General features: G+C 37.1%; 1 protein-coding gene across 2 annotated transcripts in view; it reads left to right on the top strand.

The window, feature by feature from the left end:
- Positions 1–15,613, top strand: part of LOC111868198 (MICAL-like protein 1) — a 75,725-nt gene that overhangs the window by 57,887 nt on the left and 2,225 nt on the right. For both annotated transcript variants that reach the window (XM_023858637.2, XM_023858638.2), the window contains exons 6-10: positions 1,874–2,105; positions 7,823–8,054; positions 8,967–9,221; positions 10,361–10,463; positions 12,256–12,491. In XM_023858637.2, coding sequence (XP_023714405.1) covers positions 1,874–2,105; positions 7,823–8,054; positions 8,967–9,221; positions 10,361–10,463; positions 12,256–12,491 — 1,058 coding nt within the window. The remainder of the gene's footprint in view (positions 1–1,873; positions 2,106–7,822; positions 8,055–8,966; positions 9,222–10,360; positions 10,464–12,255; positions 12,492–15,613) is intronic.

Here is a 15,613-nt window from a genome sequence, read left to right as displayed (position 1 = left end):
ATGTCCATCATATATATTGACAAATGTCAATCGTAAAAATATTAAAACTGTTCAGGATTCCCGATCGCTACGTCGTATCTTATTACACCAGTCATGCTCATCCTACTCTGTTGGAGCTCTTCTTCCCTATCGTGTGTATTATGTTTCTGTTGCAGACCCAACAGCATAACGCACGCAGTCGCGAGAACAAGACGCAACAGAAACACAATACACACGATAGGGAAGAAGAGCTCCAACAGAGTAGGATGAGCATGACTGGTGTAATAAGATACGACGTAGCGATCGGGAATCCTGAACAGTTTTAATATTTTTACGATTGACATTTGTCAATATATATGATGGACATATATTGTAGTTATTTTAAAGTGAAGACAAGGCATACAATGTACTAGTTTGACGTGAATTGAGTAGCACCTGAAGATGGCATTTTTATGCCGAAACATGTAGTGTGAGTGAGAGAAGAAGATAGATAAGTGTACGCACTGCAAGACGGATTAAACAAATCATGAAATTATAAAACAAGCCTTCATTTTTGATGTGACAGATTAGACAAAGAAACCTTGGTCATGTATTCAGATAAATGTGGCACGTGTGAGTAATTCAGACTTCTCAGCTCTTTCTTTATTCCTCCCTTTTACCCGCATCTTTCTTCCATCTTTATATTTATTCATTTCTTCTTCTTTGTACTTGTTTTGATAAATCTTTAAATTGGGCTTTTCTGATCTCAAGATAATGGCATGGAAGGCATGATTTGAAAGTGATCTGAGATAAGCCATGGAAGCATAGAATGCATGGAGACTAAGATATTTAATCCGCTGATATATTGGGTTTCTGGACTTTATCCATTGTCCTGGTTTTTAAGATAACAAATAAAAACACGACGTTTCGGAAACTGGATCTGTTTCCATCCTCAGGTGAAGGAAAAGGGAAACACCTATTCTGTTGGGTCCATTAGAAAGAGCTAGCCTCAATCACTGGACAAACCAATGTCACAAAACATGTCATGTTCACCTGAGGACGGAAACAGATTCAGTTTCCGAAACGTCGTGATTTTGTTATCTTAAAAACCAGGACGATGGACAAAGTCCAGAAACCCAATATATCAGCGTGTTATACACCATCGTCAGAATCCTATAGTAACTACTTAAGATATTTAGTATTGATACTTTCTTGATATATTCTTTCTCTCTGTCATTATGTCTTCCTGGTTTATATGGTTCTTTAATGGGCTCATATAACTTTTATTTTGTGTGCTGTATACAACAGATCCCTAGGAGCCCAACATTAATTTTTGAATTTTTCATAACAGATATACTTGTAAATAGGAAAATGTTATGTGAATGTGTTAATGTATTAACCGTCACATAGCATGGTTCCCATCTGCCTGTGCTGAGCTCATTGCAGCAGTACATTCTGCAGTATTTATTTTTTAAACTAGTTTCCATGCAGTCTGTTTCACAGATTTTTTCTTTTCAAATTTGCATTGGTCATCTTGCAACATATCTAGTAGTGTTTCAGATAGTGATATTTTGTGAAACATTCCTTTTTGCAGAAAAACCTAGTCTCCTATCAGCCATATTAGGCAGAAAGTTATTTGTCATGATATTTAAAATGTCAGCTTTCTGCAGAGTTATCGTCTACTGACATCTGTTGAAAAGCAGTTTGTAACTGCAAGCTTTTATATCTGGCATATAGCAGACATCAGTTTGCTGCATATATGCTGCCTCGTGCAGGACTACACAAGTAGGGAACTGCCTTCCCACCATGAAAATGTTAAAAGAGTACCTTGCCACTACATTTAACTTAATGAAAATACATAGAGATTTACAGATGTTTCGTAATGAATGTATGGGATATTTATTTCATGGTGTAGGGGCGTCACTCCTGAGCCTTGTCCAGTGCCCCGCAAATCATTGCAGACAAACAGCAGTGACAAGTTTGGGTCAGTATCATCATTGTCAAGCCTCAGTTCAGCTGGTGGAACATCGAACAGAAAGAAAAAGAAGCCTGCACCAGCTCCACCAAGGGCTCAGGACGTGTTTTCAGAAACAATAACTGCCCCATCTGATAACTCATCCAGGGCCTCATCCCCATGTCCCAGCTCGGTGAGTTAGCAGCCTTGGTATGCAATGGAATAATTTACCTATTTACTTGCTTGCTTATTTATCTACTTAGCTGGCTGGCCTTCATGAATTTGGCCACAATTCAGGTTGTTCTGCTTCTCTTTATTTGGCCAAGTGGTTTTCTCTCTGGCACCAATCCTTGCTGTGTAGTGTATAATATTCCTGTTTCATATGTTGAGGTTCAGGTTGAAATCTCAGGCTGGAGACTGGCTGTCCTGACAGAGGATTCTTCCAGATTGATGACATGTAATTCCCTACATTTAGCCATGGTGACTTCCCAGTTCATCATTATTATTATTATTATTATTATCATCATCATCATCATCTTGTCATTTGATGGCATTTAATCTGTGCAGTTGATAGTATATGTAAACTAGGAATTTGTGAATGCATTATTGTCTTTGTGCCTCTGACATTTCTTCTTCATGATGTAATTCCAGGAATTCTGCTGCATATCCTCTCTAGGTTTTTGTTCCATTCTCTTATATAGCCATTTAAATTAAATGTTTTTCATGTATCCTCATCTTCAAGGAATAGAGTGACTGGTCTTTTACATCCCAGTTAACTTCTCCTTTGGGCAGACTCCCTTCTTATAGGCGTTTTATATCATGTTCACATAATTTATTTGTCACCTGAAATTCTGTATGTAATATTATTCATTCATAATTCTTTTCTGATATCCTGACCTCTCTTTTTAAACATTACTTTTCAAGTTCTTTTTTAATGTCCCATTTATTATCTGCAATGTTTGAAGCTTTATCTCCCAGCTTACCATACCCTGGCCTTAAATTGTACATCTGGCTGACCCAGTAAAATATAAGCTAGTTGCCATGTTTTTGCTGTGTATTGCACTGCAGGAAACATAGCAAAATAAACCATTTCTCTTGCATACCTATTTGGTAGGACGTTTTCTGGACCAGTCCACGAACTTATTGACTACAGTATACATAAATCACAATACATTGCGAGAACAAACTATTAGAATTTTCAGTGTACAGAAAACCTACTCAGGCTGCTGTTATAATACCTAATAGTTCATGTCATCCATATGAACATAAACTGTTGAGTGTTAAATATCTACTAAATCTGTTAAGCACATATCCAGTAATAAATAAATCAAAACAAACAGAAAAAATAAGCGCTATAGAACATACTACAGGAAGACGAATACAATACAAACCTACTTGAGACAAGACATACACGAAGATCCAAAACACCACAAAACAAAATGGACCACATTTATTTATTGCGGAGAAGAAGTAAGACAAATAACCAAGCTCTTTCAAAATATGCAACTTAGCGTAGCCTTTCCACACAAAACACAACTTCATGAACAAGCAGATAAATATAACAGTAGCGGCATATATCAGATGAAATGCCTGGATTGCCCACTGAAATATAATGGTCATACTGGGAGTATGTTCAGCGTAAGATATAGAGAACATATTCATGCCATCAGGACTAATATTGTAATAGTAATTCCAGCTATTCAAATCATATATTAGCCAAGAGACATGCATATGGTACAATAAAAGATACTATGGATATCATAACAACAGGAAGGAAGGGCAGACATTTAAATACATTAGAAAAATATAACATTTACAAAATTAGTGGGAACAACTTACACATGAAAGATATACACATCAAAGCACATAATTCTATATTCCAAACAGTACGTGAGCTTTACAATAGGTAGTAGTACACTCGCTACTAGAAAGATATTTAAGCGAGAACGGTCACACCAGAATCAGTAAAAGGAACACAAAGCAACACTAGATACACACAACTAAGAGAGTGGCACACCCAACTGAGCATTTAAGTGCAAAAAATACAACATCTGCATATGCGGAGGTAGCATAACCTAAAACATTCATAAAGAATTAAATTGATAACATGTATTATACATTACAAGAAAACAACCGCATTATGTAAGATTGGAAGAAAAATCATCCTATAAAATCATCCTGCAACATCAGAATTAAAAATAATAATAATAAGAACAATGATGTGCCTTAATGAATACTATTTGACCAAGTGCACAGTGCAGTAGACTCCTTTAAAAAAATGTGGCTGAAACGCGTAGCATAACGCTGAATGTACATATAATTTAGTAATTTTAATGGCATTTTAAATATTTAATGAACATTTAGTGAACTAAGTATGAATTAGTATTAATTTAATATTGTTGCATTAGAGATGGAAAACGAGACTATAAGTTCAGAACATTCAGTAGTGTGATGTCCCACATCGTGCCACTTGCATTCTATTGTCCTCTTTTTTTTTTATTGCTCCTGCAGAATAGGTGCAGAAGTACATTCTGGAGGATCAGACTGACCATTGATTGCTGAAGTTTACCTCAAGCCAAGTAGCTTGTTTTCTGCAGTACAAATGATATGTCCAGATTCAACATGAGCAGTGTAAACTCTCAGCCTGTATGTTCTATGAGAGGAAGTTGGATTGGGGATCACATGAAGTCTAGAGGAGGAAACTGTTTGTAATTGTCAAATCTGACAGGTGAAGAAGGACTTTTTGTTCACTTCCATGTCTGGTGTTATATTAAATAACTGTTGACCATTCTGCCACCCGTGTCAGCTTTGTCAGCTTGTGGACCAATTTGTCAGTCATAGTCCTGTATAATTCTTGAGATTTTGCATTTCCATGGTAATTACAGAATTACCATTTGGTGGCGGATTATGTGTGTTGTACTTTATGTTTATCTCTCCAGACCCATGCAGTGAAGTTATCTTTTGTCCTTGACTGAATATCACCTCAATTCAGTAGTTTGGCAGTAACAGGTACTGAGACATTCACTTTCTCTTATGCTTAACTGTCATAAAACTACTGATTTTCTTTTATGTCAGATCACTGAATAAGTCAGGCAAGAAAAAAAGTTGTCCTTATGTAGCTTTTGTCCATGTCCTTCCACCTTTCTTGTCAAGTGTTATATAGTAGCTTGTGTTGTCCTCGTATATGTGGCTGCACATGGCCTAGGATTATACACAGAGTTCAGATTGATAATTGAATTTATTGGATACTAGTTGCTCTACATTCTGAAAACAACTATGGCACTTTTCATGTCTTTTCAGTTTACTATGTCTTCATAGCTTGGCTTTGACAACATGGACTCCATAATGTTTCTGTAACCAACAGCTCTGGCTTTGGTTTGGTTTGGGTAAATTGCAGCTGGCCCTCACCAGAATAGACATTGGTTCTGGGTCCTGTGAGACTCATGACCATATTATTCTATTTCACGACTTTGGGAGTCATGCAGCTGCCTTGACATTTTCAGTCTGTCAAATAAATTGTTGATAGCCCTTGCCCGCACAGTCATTCTTGGTTTCTAGTACTGCTGGACATATGACCATATTTTACTGTCTCATGACTCAGGGAGTCATACAGTTTTGACATCTTCATGTCATGCTGACTTTCTTTATATAGTGTTGTTATGGTTCCTCCAACAATTCCTCTGCTTTCTTGCCTGTATTCATTGTCATGGAAACATGTAACATTTTTATTTTACACATCCTGTTATGTAGTTGTTTGTGATATTAAACTTCTAATATCACACTACAACATTTTGATTATTGCATAATAAAATGGTTGAGATCAAGTGAAAATCATAAGTCATTCAGTTTTTTATATTAATCACACTATGTGTTTTGGTCTCTTTTGACTGTCATCAGGTTCATATGAATAAAAACAATAAATATTTTAATGTGTATAGCTATGTAGGCAATGGCGCTATAAAGAACTCGTCGCATAAGCGCACTCAACAATAGGGCGAATGTATAGCTTGTTGCTAGGTAACAGCCAGCATGCCAATGGACTGGCAAGGTAGCTATCACATGACTGGCTTTCTGTGGGATCCGTGCCACGACCATTGTTACGCAATGGTTCAGTAAACACGTGTCAGCAATAAAGGCTGTGTTTTCTGTGTGGTTGGTGCAGAGGCTATGTAACGACAGTTACAGACATAACAAGTTTCAGTTTTTAAGTCCAGTTCTATATTCTGAGTTCTTGGTGGAACATGGTCACGGAAAGTTCGTCGTGTCAAGACTTAGTGTGTGATTAGGCTTTAATCAAGTGTAATGTCTGGAGTGATTTGAAGCACTAGTTCTTGTGTTCTTAATTGCATTATCAGGAGAGGACTAGTGTGTGTGTAACAGTGAATTATAAAGTGGGGGAACAGCAATAGCGAGAGAGATTGTAACCAAGGTGCTAATAAACCAAGGTGCTAATAAATCCAATCATCTGAACAGAACCCATCATTCTTGTCATACATACCAGGCAACGTGTGACAGTATATTATGTTTATGCAGAATTATGATGAAAATGGATCCATTTTCAGTGTCATAAATTAAGAGTTGTGTACATGTTTAGGGATGAATATATGAAAATACATTTGCAATTTTATAGAATTATTAAAGTTTTATAAACTGTGTATGCAGTAATAAAATGTAGATGGTGGTCGTAATGTGTGTTGTGTTTGATTGTAGGTTTTAGTTTAAATTGTATGTATATTTGTTATAAATGGTACGATGTCGATATAATTGTGTATCTTTGTGTTCTGATTTCTTGCCCATGTTTTATCTGTAATGTAAAAGCATAGTTATGAGTTGTTTTTAATTTGTTACATGTACTAAGGTATAATTGTAAATATGAAGGAGAGTGAGTAAATGGGTCACAAATGGAAGTAAAACAGCTGTAATGGACATAATAGGTTTTCTATATGTATCACTAGGTAGCAGCACAGTCCAGCTTGATGACAGTCTAGGTAGCAAATGCGCATATGCATATGCATGTTCAGAGGAGTATCATACTGATCATACCTAAGAGCAGCATGCTGTTTTGCGATAGACAGTATAACATCTGTGCTAGGGTGTTTCCGTGGTTTAGCATATATCATATAGCTTGATCATTTGAAGTTGTGGGAAGTGGGTGCCCAGAGAATTGAAGGTTTCAGAAAAAATTAATGAAATGGGTCCACCCGTGCAACATCCTTCAGATGAAGGAGAAGATATACTTAACAGGATTGTTACTGGGGATGAATCGTGGGCGCATCACTACCAACCCGAATCAAAGCGTGTTTCAATGCAATGGAAACATCCCAGTTCATCTTCAGCCAGTAAGCTCCAAGTTTAAAGTTACGCCATCAGCTGCAGAGGTTATGATTACCATGTTTTTTAATTCTCATTGAGTACTGTTAGCCCAATTTCAAAAGCTCACAGAAATGTGAATTCTGCATCGTACTGTGAAGTTCTGTTGAAGCTTCAGGATGTAATTTGCAGAAAGCTTACAGACCATATGCAAGAGAGATACTGTTTCATCATGATAATGCCAGAGCCCATGGGAGCCTCGACATTTCAGAACCCTTTGGGCCTTCACGGCCTGTTACAGGTATAGCTTTGCCTAATAATATTTAACTGTGTTCATTCATATTCTATGTCTCCCTCCCCAGACTTACAGAAAATAACTTCAGTCCAATTTAAGAATATTAACTTGCTCACGTATTCAGCTTCAAAATGTTAAATTAAAGTGGTTTTGTTGAATTTATATTTCATGAAAATATTTTTTGACAATGGGTTTTTCTAAATTATCATGTAATTTCTCTTTGGACTGGTGTTATCAGCTGTTTATTGGTGCAGATGTAAGTACTTACAATTCATTAAGAGAACTCTAAAATCTTTGAATTGCAGAGATATTCACCTTCTCCAAAAGCTACTCCTCACCATCGTAAGTCTCGTCCAGCCCCTCTTCCACCTGCAGCAACACAAGGGAGTACTGTACTCTCATTTGCTGAGGCTAAACTTGTGGTTGCAAAGCTAGAAGATTCACCATCTAATTCTTTGCAGTGGGAACGTGAAAAGAATAAAAAGGATGTGACAAATCGCAACCGACAGAGTCAAATTTCGGACACATTTAGTTTTGGTAAGTGTAGTGGTAATGGCAGAGTTGTCTCTGTGCTTAAGGTGCATAGGAGAAATGCAGGTATAAATGTCTGCTTTCTCGGTTATGACAGTAGAAGGTAGTGATGGGTATATTCATGCTGCAAATGAGCCTCGTTAAAGAACTCCTAGCAGTCCTAATGTCCATTCTTTTGTTAGGGTGCTCGTTGGGCCCATGGGGCTATTCTTAACATACTAGGCAGTAGTGAGAAACTGAGTTCCTTATAATACATTACTTTATGTTTTATGATATGCTAAGCTACCTAAATTTCATGCTACAGGATTTTCCCCATGCTATTAATCCTTTAGCTGTGAAAATTCATAACATATTCATTAATGCCCACATTGATTCTTTCATTGTTCATTTAAATGCACTTCACATCTTCACAACTTATGTCTCTAATATACAGTTTTATATTACCTTTTGTTATTATTTGATAGTTCTCCAAAGGTGTCTCTTCCCTTGACATTTTATAGCCAGAACTTCATATATATTTCTTGTTCTGTCCACATTAGTTGTGTCATCATTTTTGATGTCACAACTTATCTTATTTAATCTTATTATATCAGGGCTCTGGAAATACAATTTAAACATGCCATCTATTTTAATTTGTGTATGGTCTCATGTCTTGGATCTGTATTTATGAGAAAGATTTTTAGTGAAATTTGACATTGGATGTTAAGTTGAATCAACAAAAGTAATATATTATTTAATTTATTTTTACACATTGCATGTGATGAAAATTACTTATTTTAATGTTAATACATTTAAACCAAGGTCACTCTTCATTAACTTTCCTGTGGCAAATGCGCAACCATCTGCAGCACATTTCTGAGACTCTGTTCTATGTGGTGTAATGAAACAGATCATGCAGTAGTTAATTTTCTTGGGTAGGTCCCATGTCACCAAGTGAACAGCAGTTGGTCTTTGGGCCCAACAAGAGTACGTATGGTCAGTGGAAGAGGAAAAAAGGGCCAGCACCACCACGGCCCGTACCGCAGCGCAGACAGATAAAGGCCATTCCAATGAAGGAAGTGAAGAGAGAGTTAGAGGATATTGAGGTGCAGCAGCAGGAGTTGGAGCGACAGGGAGTGACACTGGAGAAAACCATTCGTGATAAATTTGATCAGGCTCCAAACAGTAATGATGGTGAGCATGGATGCCAGCAGGGGGAAAAAATGACAAGTTCAATCAGGCCCCAGATATTAACAGTGATGAACATTAGTGTTTGAATTGTTGAAACATCTGGTTACATTGAGTTTTACATGTATCACACTTTCTTATACAGCACTACAAGCACCATCCAAAGCACTAGCACTTTAATCTGTACCACAGAAGGTACCAATGATACCACTTTTGTTACCATCCAATTATTGTAACAATCCCAATACCTTCCTTACAGAGGAAGTAGTGGTGAAGGCTAGGGCCCGAACCCATACAAAATCGGCAATCTTCTCAGGGTTGTTTCTCCAAAATGAACATCTTTTCTCCTTGCCAGTTTTTTCTAATGTGCATCATTTGGAAGAAAGGGGGTAGGGTCCATTGCTGTTGCAGTTCCACTGTTGTCATGATCCCAGGCTTTTCTAATGGAACAAGTAATGGTGACTTGAATTAGCCTGAACTCAAAATCATGTTCATATACTAGCAAAGTTAACAAATTTTCTACGGTGAGCATCATTCATCTTTACCGATTTTTGTATGACACACTGGAAGAAACAGGATGACACAGATTGAAAGACAAACTTTGATGTTCCAAGAGCATGATACATACATATAAGAAACAAAAATTTATAATGAATCTAGTGGTGGCAGAATATACGTTGCAGTTTCCCCCCTATTCTAGATATGGAAGAAAATAGTTTTGCTTTTCATCTGTATTCAAGCAACAGCAGAACATTTTTCGGATTTTGTTCCATATCTTAATAACAATCCCATTGTTGTCCTGATCTTGCGTTCATGATCCAGATGCCTTTTCTATATAGAAAGTCATGGTGAAATCGGTTGGCTTGGACTCAGCTGCACGCTTTTAAGTGTTTGAACCCACCCCAGGGAGATCTACCATTACACCAAATTTGGTTGAAGTAGTTGCAGTGATGTATAAAGAACAAACAAGCAAACAAACAAATGGACAGACAACACACACTTATATATATATATATAAGTGTGTGTTGTGTATATATATATATACTCTTGCTGCATATTTTTATTTTGTTTCAGTTTATTCATTTTCTTGCCATTCTGTCTGTAAGCACTCACTTCTACTCACTTATTTTCATTCTTGATTTCAGATTCCAGTATGACTCCTGATGTCGAAGATTTAGTGTTGCAGCTGTTTGAATTGGTTAATGAAAAGAATGAATTGTTCCGCCGGCAGGCAGAACTCATGTACTTGTAAGTATGACTTTTTTCTACCCTAGTAATTCTAAAATATGGATATCTTGGAAATCTGCAAGTAAATTACTCTAGTGGCAAATTTTAGTATGAGTGTCAATCTAAAATAATGCGGTGAAATCCCAGTTTAATGTTCCTGCATTTACTGGAATCCCATGTTTTGTGAATATCTTTTCTGATCCCAATCAAAACCCAGTATAAGCAGTGTTCTGTGTTTCCATGTTTAATTAATTTAAATTTAGTAAATATTCTTATGCAAGAAATTGTTGACCTTCCATATCTCATGCCTTGATTTAATGTTACATTGTTGAAATGACAATTAATGTTCATGTTTTGGCACAACCATTATGCTTATTTAATAAGACATTAATTATTTTAGAAATCAGTTTGATATTATTAATTATGTAATTGCATTTATTTATGTAGAAACAGTTTCTTAACTCCTTATATAAAGATTTTATTTTATCTTAATTATATATGGTAATTCTTTTAAGATTAAGAAAAATTTCGTAATGTAATGTTGCATAACGCTGCTCACGGTAGCCGAGCGGTCTAAGGCATGTAATGTCTTCACTCGCCCGGAAGCCGGGAACGTGGGTCCGAATCCCACTCAGGGCATGGATGTTTGTGTGCGTTTTTCTATGTTTGTATACAGGTAGAGGCCTTGCGATGAGCTGATCACCCATCCAAGGAGTCCTACCATATGTTTAAGATCTAGAAAAACCGAAATGAATGGAAAAGTTCATGGAGGTAGGACTAGGCCCACTGGGGCTGTAGTGCCAAAGAAAAAAAAAAGTTGCATAACTCTCATTTAGTGAAAACCTCAGTTTACTGTAAGAAAATCCTTTTCCCTAGAGAATGTTTAAATTGGGATTTCAATGTAATTTTCTGTTGAAATTATAAACTAAGTGGTAATTGTGTCAAGTAATGCTATAAGATGGAATTGAGATTTACCCTTCTGGGTGGTTGAGACAAAATGTCTTTCACACAGTTTCTGTTTTTGTTTAGTGTGGATGAAATATTGGATAGTGTTTATAGAACTGTTTCTTCTATCAGTTTGATTGCTACTGAACTATGTGGTTAGGCTGTTAAATGTCACATACCAAAATCTCTGAAAAGAAACCCTGAAATTTTGTGCTTTTTCTGTTGCTTGCCTTGTTTCCATGACATGAAAGGCAGTATGTGAAGTGAACACGCAGTTGTGGGTATTAGTAACAGATATTAATCAGATATTTCTGATAGTGTGTAATTTTATTGTGCAAGAACAGTGCTTGCTTTAGAAGTAAAATTTCACAAGCATTTTAGTGACTTTTATTTTAAATGATTCCTCTTTAAACATTAATCTGTACTTAGATCTACTAACATAAATCAGAAAAGTTCCTCACATTTATTAGTAATTAGACTGCTAATTAGCTTGTTTTCTGTACCCCTAGACCAGTTTTATAGTGGCTGAATACATTCTTGTAAATGCCTAATTCTCGTACTCTTCATTCCCTATGACAGTTTCATAGATAATTTTTGAAGCTCTGACCTTGATGAAGCAGTTTATATTTTCGGGATTTGAGAACATTCCTGATAAATGTAGGTATCAAGATGTATTGTGAAAAGGTTATTACTGTTTCATTTCACATCTTTTCCAGTTCATCATTCACAGTCACCCTGTTGCCTGATGCTATATAAACTCATGAACTGATGTACTGTTAATATGCCAGGCATCACCTGCAAACTGATTTACTTGGTAAATATGCCAGGCATCACCAGCAAACTGATGTATTGTTGTTACATGTGCCAGGCGTCGCCAGCAGCGTTTGGAAGAGGAGCATGCAGATTTGGAATACCAGATTCGTTGCTTGATGGATGTGCCTGAACATACAAAAACAGATTCTGATAAAACTCGTGAGGAGGAGTTAATCCAGCGCCTAGTGGAGGTGGTTGAACGTCGTAATGAAATTGTTGAATGTCTTGAGATGGACAGGATACGTGAGGCAGAAGAGGATCGTAGCATACATTCACGGCTTGGGATGTTCTGTAAGTTACAGAGTAGTTTCTTCATGTACTTACAATATAATGTATAGTGCAACTTCAATTGTCTTATGACTATGGAAGAAGTAGCATGGATAATTAAATGTAACAGATAATCCAAAAATCTGGAAATAGCCACTATACCTGCTTGCATTTGGGGCATGCGGTAGTGTAGTGGTTGAGGCACTATGTTACAAGCTTGAAGGTTGCAGGTTCAAGTCCCGATGAGGTCATTGGATTTTTTTCAGTTGACCTAATCCTTGACCTGTTAAAACGGATCTTAGTGAGATAGAATGGGATGGTATGGATTGAATTTATCTGGCTCAGGATAGGGACCAGTGGAGGGCTCTTGTGAACACGGTAATGAACTTTCAGGTTCCATAAAATGGTGGGAAGTTCTTGAGTAGCTTCACAACTGGCATCTTCTCAAGAAGGACTCGGCTCCATGAGTGAGTGAGTGAGAGCGAGCTGCTGGTTACTAAATAATGATATGAATCTCTTTATAACAGAAGAAAACACTCCTTGTTTGGTGATAGTGGCTTGGCTCTAAAAGCAGTAGAATAGTAAAATGGAAGCTTACAGTGGAGTGAGAAGATACACATTCTACTGCAAATCATTGTGTACCGTCACTGATACATACATATTATAGGCAACACATCATTACCGGAAATTATAGTCAATAATTAAGGGGTTCTAAAAGTTACTTGGTTATTCCACAACATGGGTGATTGAGAGTGTTATACTTGTGTAGTTTACATTGTGATCTGAGTTGTTATGCCATGTAGCCTATTAGTTAGTTACCAACATTTTGAAGAAACCTGATGCCTCCTTATCTCTCCATCTTCTCCACCATGGTAACTTCAGGTCAAGTCAGTATAACATGCAAACTATATGACAGATCATTAACTCTTTGACTGGCGCGGGCAAGTTTTTGTGCCCGGACGATGCCAGCCATTCCCTGGCGTTGGCGTGTTTTAGCGCTTTGATACACTCTTCCCTTCTTTGCTGTCTTGGCACTCATCAACCAGAGACATATTTATGATAGTTTTTGTGCATGGTTCTAAAGAACCCTTGTTGACTTTGTGGGGGTGTATATTACTGTCAGAACCCTCCGAGAAGGAAAAGGTCAGAAAATATTTCACATTCATTCAGTTTCACCATGGCTTCTCGCAGCAAGTGTTGGAGTGTTCCTACAGACCTGCTCGAAAGTGTTGTGAACGAGATTTGTGCTGATGATGAAAGTGGTGATGAAATAATGATTCCTGAATTAGATGAAGTTGATAGTGACAATAATACAGGGATAGACAATGATCCACAAGACAGTAATCATGAACATTTAGCCACCACGAGTGCAGTGCCTGACACGCCCAGCTCATGGACATACGGAGACACTGTACCAACAATAGTTCCATTTACTAGTAGTTCCGGGATCAAAATTGATGTAACACATAAAATGCACCCCTTTTCATGGATTAAAATTTTTCTGGATGATGGCTTAGTAAATCACATCATAACTGAAACCAATCACTTCACCAGCACTTCAACACACGAGTTAGCTCCTCACTCTCGAGAACACAATTACAAATATGTCACACCAGATGAAATGTTGACATACTTAGGAATTGTGTTCATGACAGGAATTGACAGACGCCCCGAAATTGAAGAATATTGGTCCACTAGGCCTCTATTTCACACTCCATGGTATGGACAAAAGATGTCTTTGCGGCGGTTCCAACAGATCTCGAAATTTCTTCATTTTGCAGACAACGATGCATGACCAGCTGACTGTGAAGATCGCCTGTATAAAGTTAGGCCAATTATAGACTCATTAATGGGGAAATTTAGAAACACATATATCCCTGGAAAGGAAATTGCAATAGATAAAGGAATGATCGCTTGGAAATGACGTCTTATCTTCCGAGTATATGTGCCTGACAAACCTGATAAGTATGGTATAAAGACTTATTTTGTTTGTGAACCAACAAGTGGATATATTTGGAATTTTGAAATTTATTGCGGAAAATCAAGACCTATAAAGAAATTAGTTGTCGATCTGTTGGGGCTACAGCTTCTAGATAAAGGGTATCATCTCTACCAGGATAACTATTACAATAGTGTAAAATTGTGTGAGATGTTATTACAGAGAAATACCTATGTGTGTGGTACCTTCAGAATGGACAGAGGAGCTCCTAGAGAACTAAAGGATGACATAGAAAATTTGAAAAAAGGGAAATCTGTGTTTTCTATGAAGGGGCAGGTTCTCATACAGGTATAGAGAGATAAAAGAGATGTCAAACTTATCTCCACTCTTCACACAGCAAAAATCATGGAATCTGCCAAAACCAATTGCAAAGGAGAAAAAATATGCAGACCCGAGGTAATTGGGGACTACAGTAAACATATGAAAGGGGTTGACAGGGCTGATCAAATGTTGCATTACTATCCTTCTTCACGCAAAACTGTAAAGTGGACAAAGAAACTGGTGTTTTTCTTGTTGCAAATGGTAGCGTTGAATAGTTTCATTCTATTCAAAAAGAACACAACAAACGAAAAATACAAGAAGAGAAAATACAAATTCAAAGATTTTATATTGGACTGTGTAGAAAAAATGACAGAGCCAAACAAACAGTGTGGAGAGGGAGAAGAGTCAAGAAATGAAGTGGATGACGAATCTGTTGCTTCAGACTCAAGTGCAGTCACGCCTCCGCCCGCGACATTGGAAAGACCACCACTGAAGGACCCAGCAAATCATCTAGAGGGTGGCCTGAAAATACACAAAATGGTCCATGTTCCTCCCAGTAACAAGAAGAAGAATGGTGCCATGAGAAAGTGTCGTGTGTGTGCTAAGCACAAGATTAGAAAAGAAACAAGTGTCATGGTGCAAGCTGTGGTGTGGCTCTCTGCAAACTTTCATGTTTCAGTGTTTATCACACGAAGAAAAACTACTAAAAAGGTATGAAAAGACATTTTTTGCATAAAATGTTGTCTTTTTATTAGTTCCTGAAAATTTCGTTTTTAAAAACCAACTTTTGTTGAAGTTATTTAAAAAAAAAAAGTAAATGCATGCATTTTAGTGATTTAAAGCTTAAAGGGTCTGCCAGGACAGGGGTGGCATTTAAATACCTGCC

The sequence above is a fragment of the Cryptotermes secundus genome, unplaced genomic scaffold (genome assembly GCF_002891405.2).
Source record: "Cryptotermes secundus unplaced genomic scaffold, Csec_1.0 scaffold146, whole genome shotgun sequence".
Taxonomy (NCBI): Eukaryota; Metazoa; Arthropoda; class Insecta; order Blattodea; family Kalotermitidae; genus Cryptotermes; species Cryptotermes secundus.
This window is presented reverse-complemented; position numbering and strand designations above follow the sequence as displayed.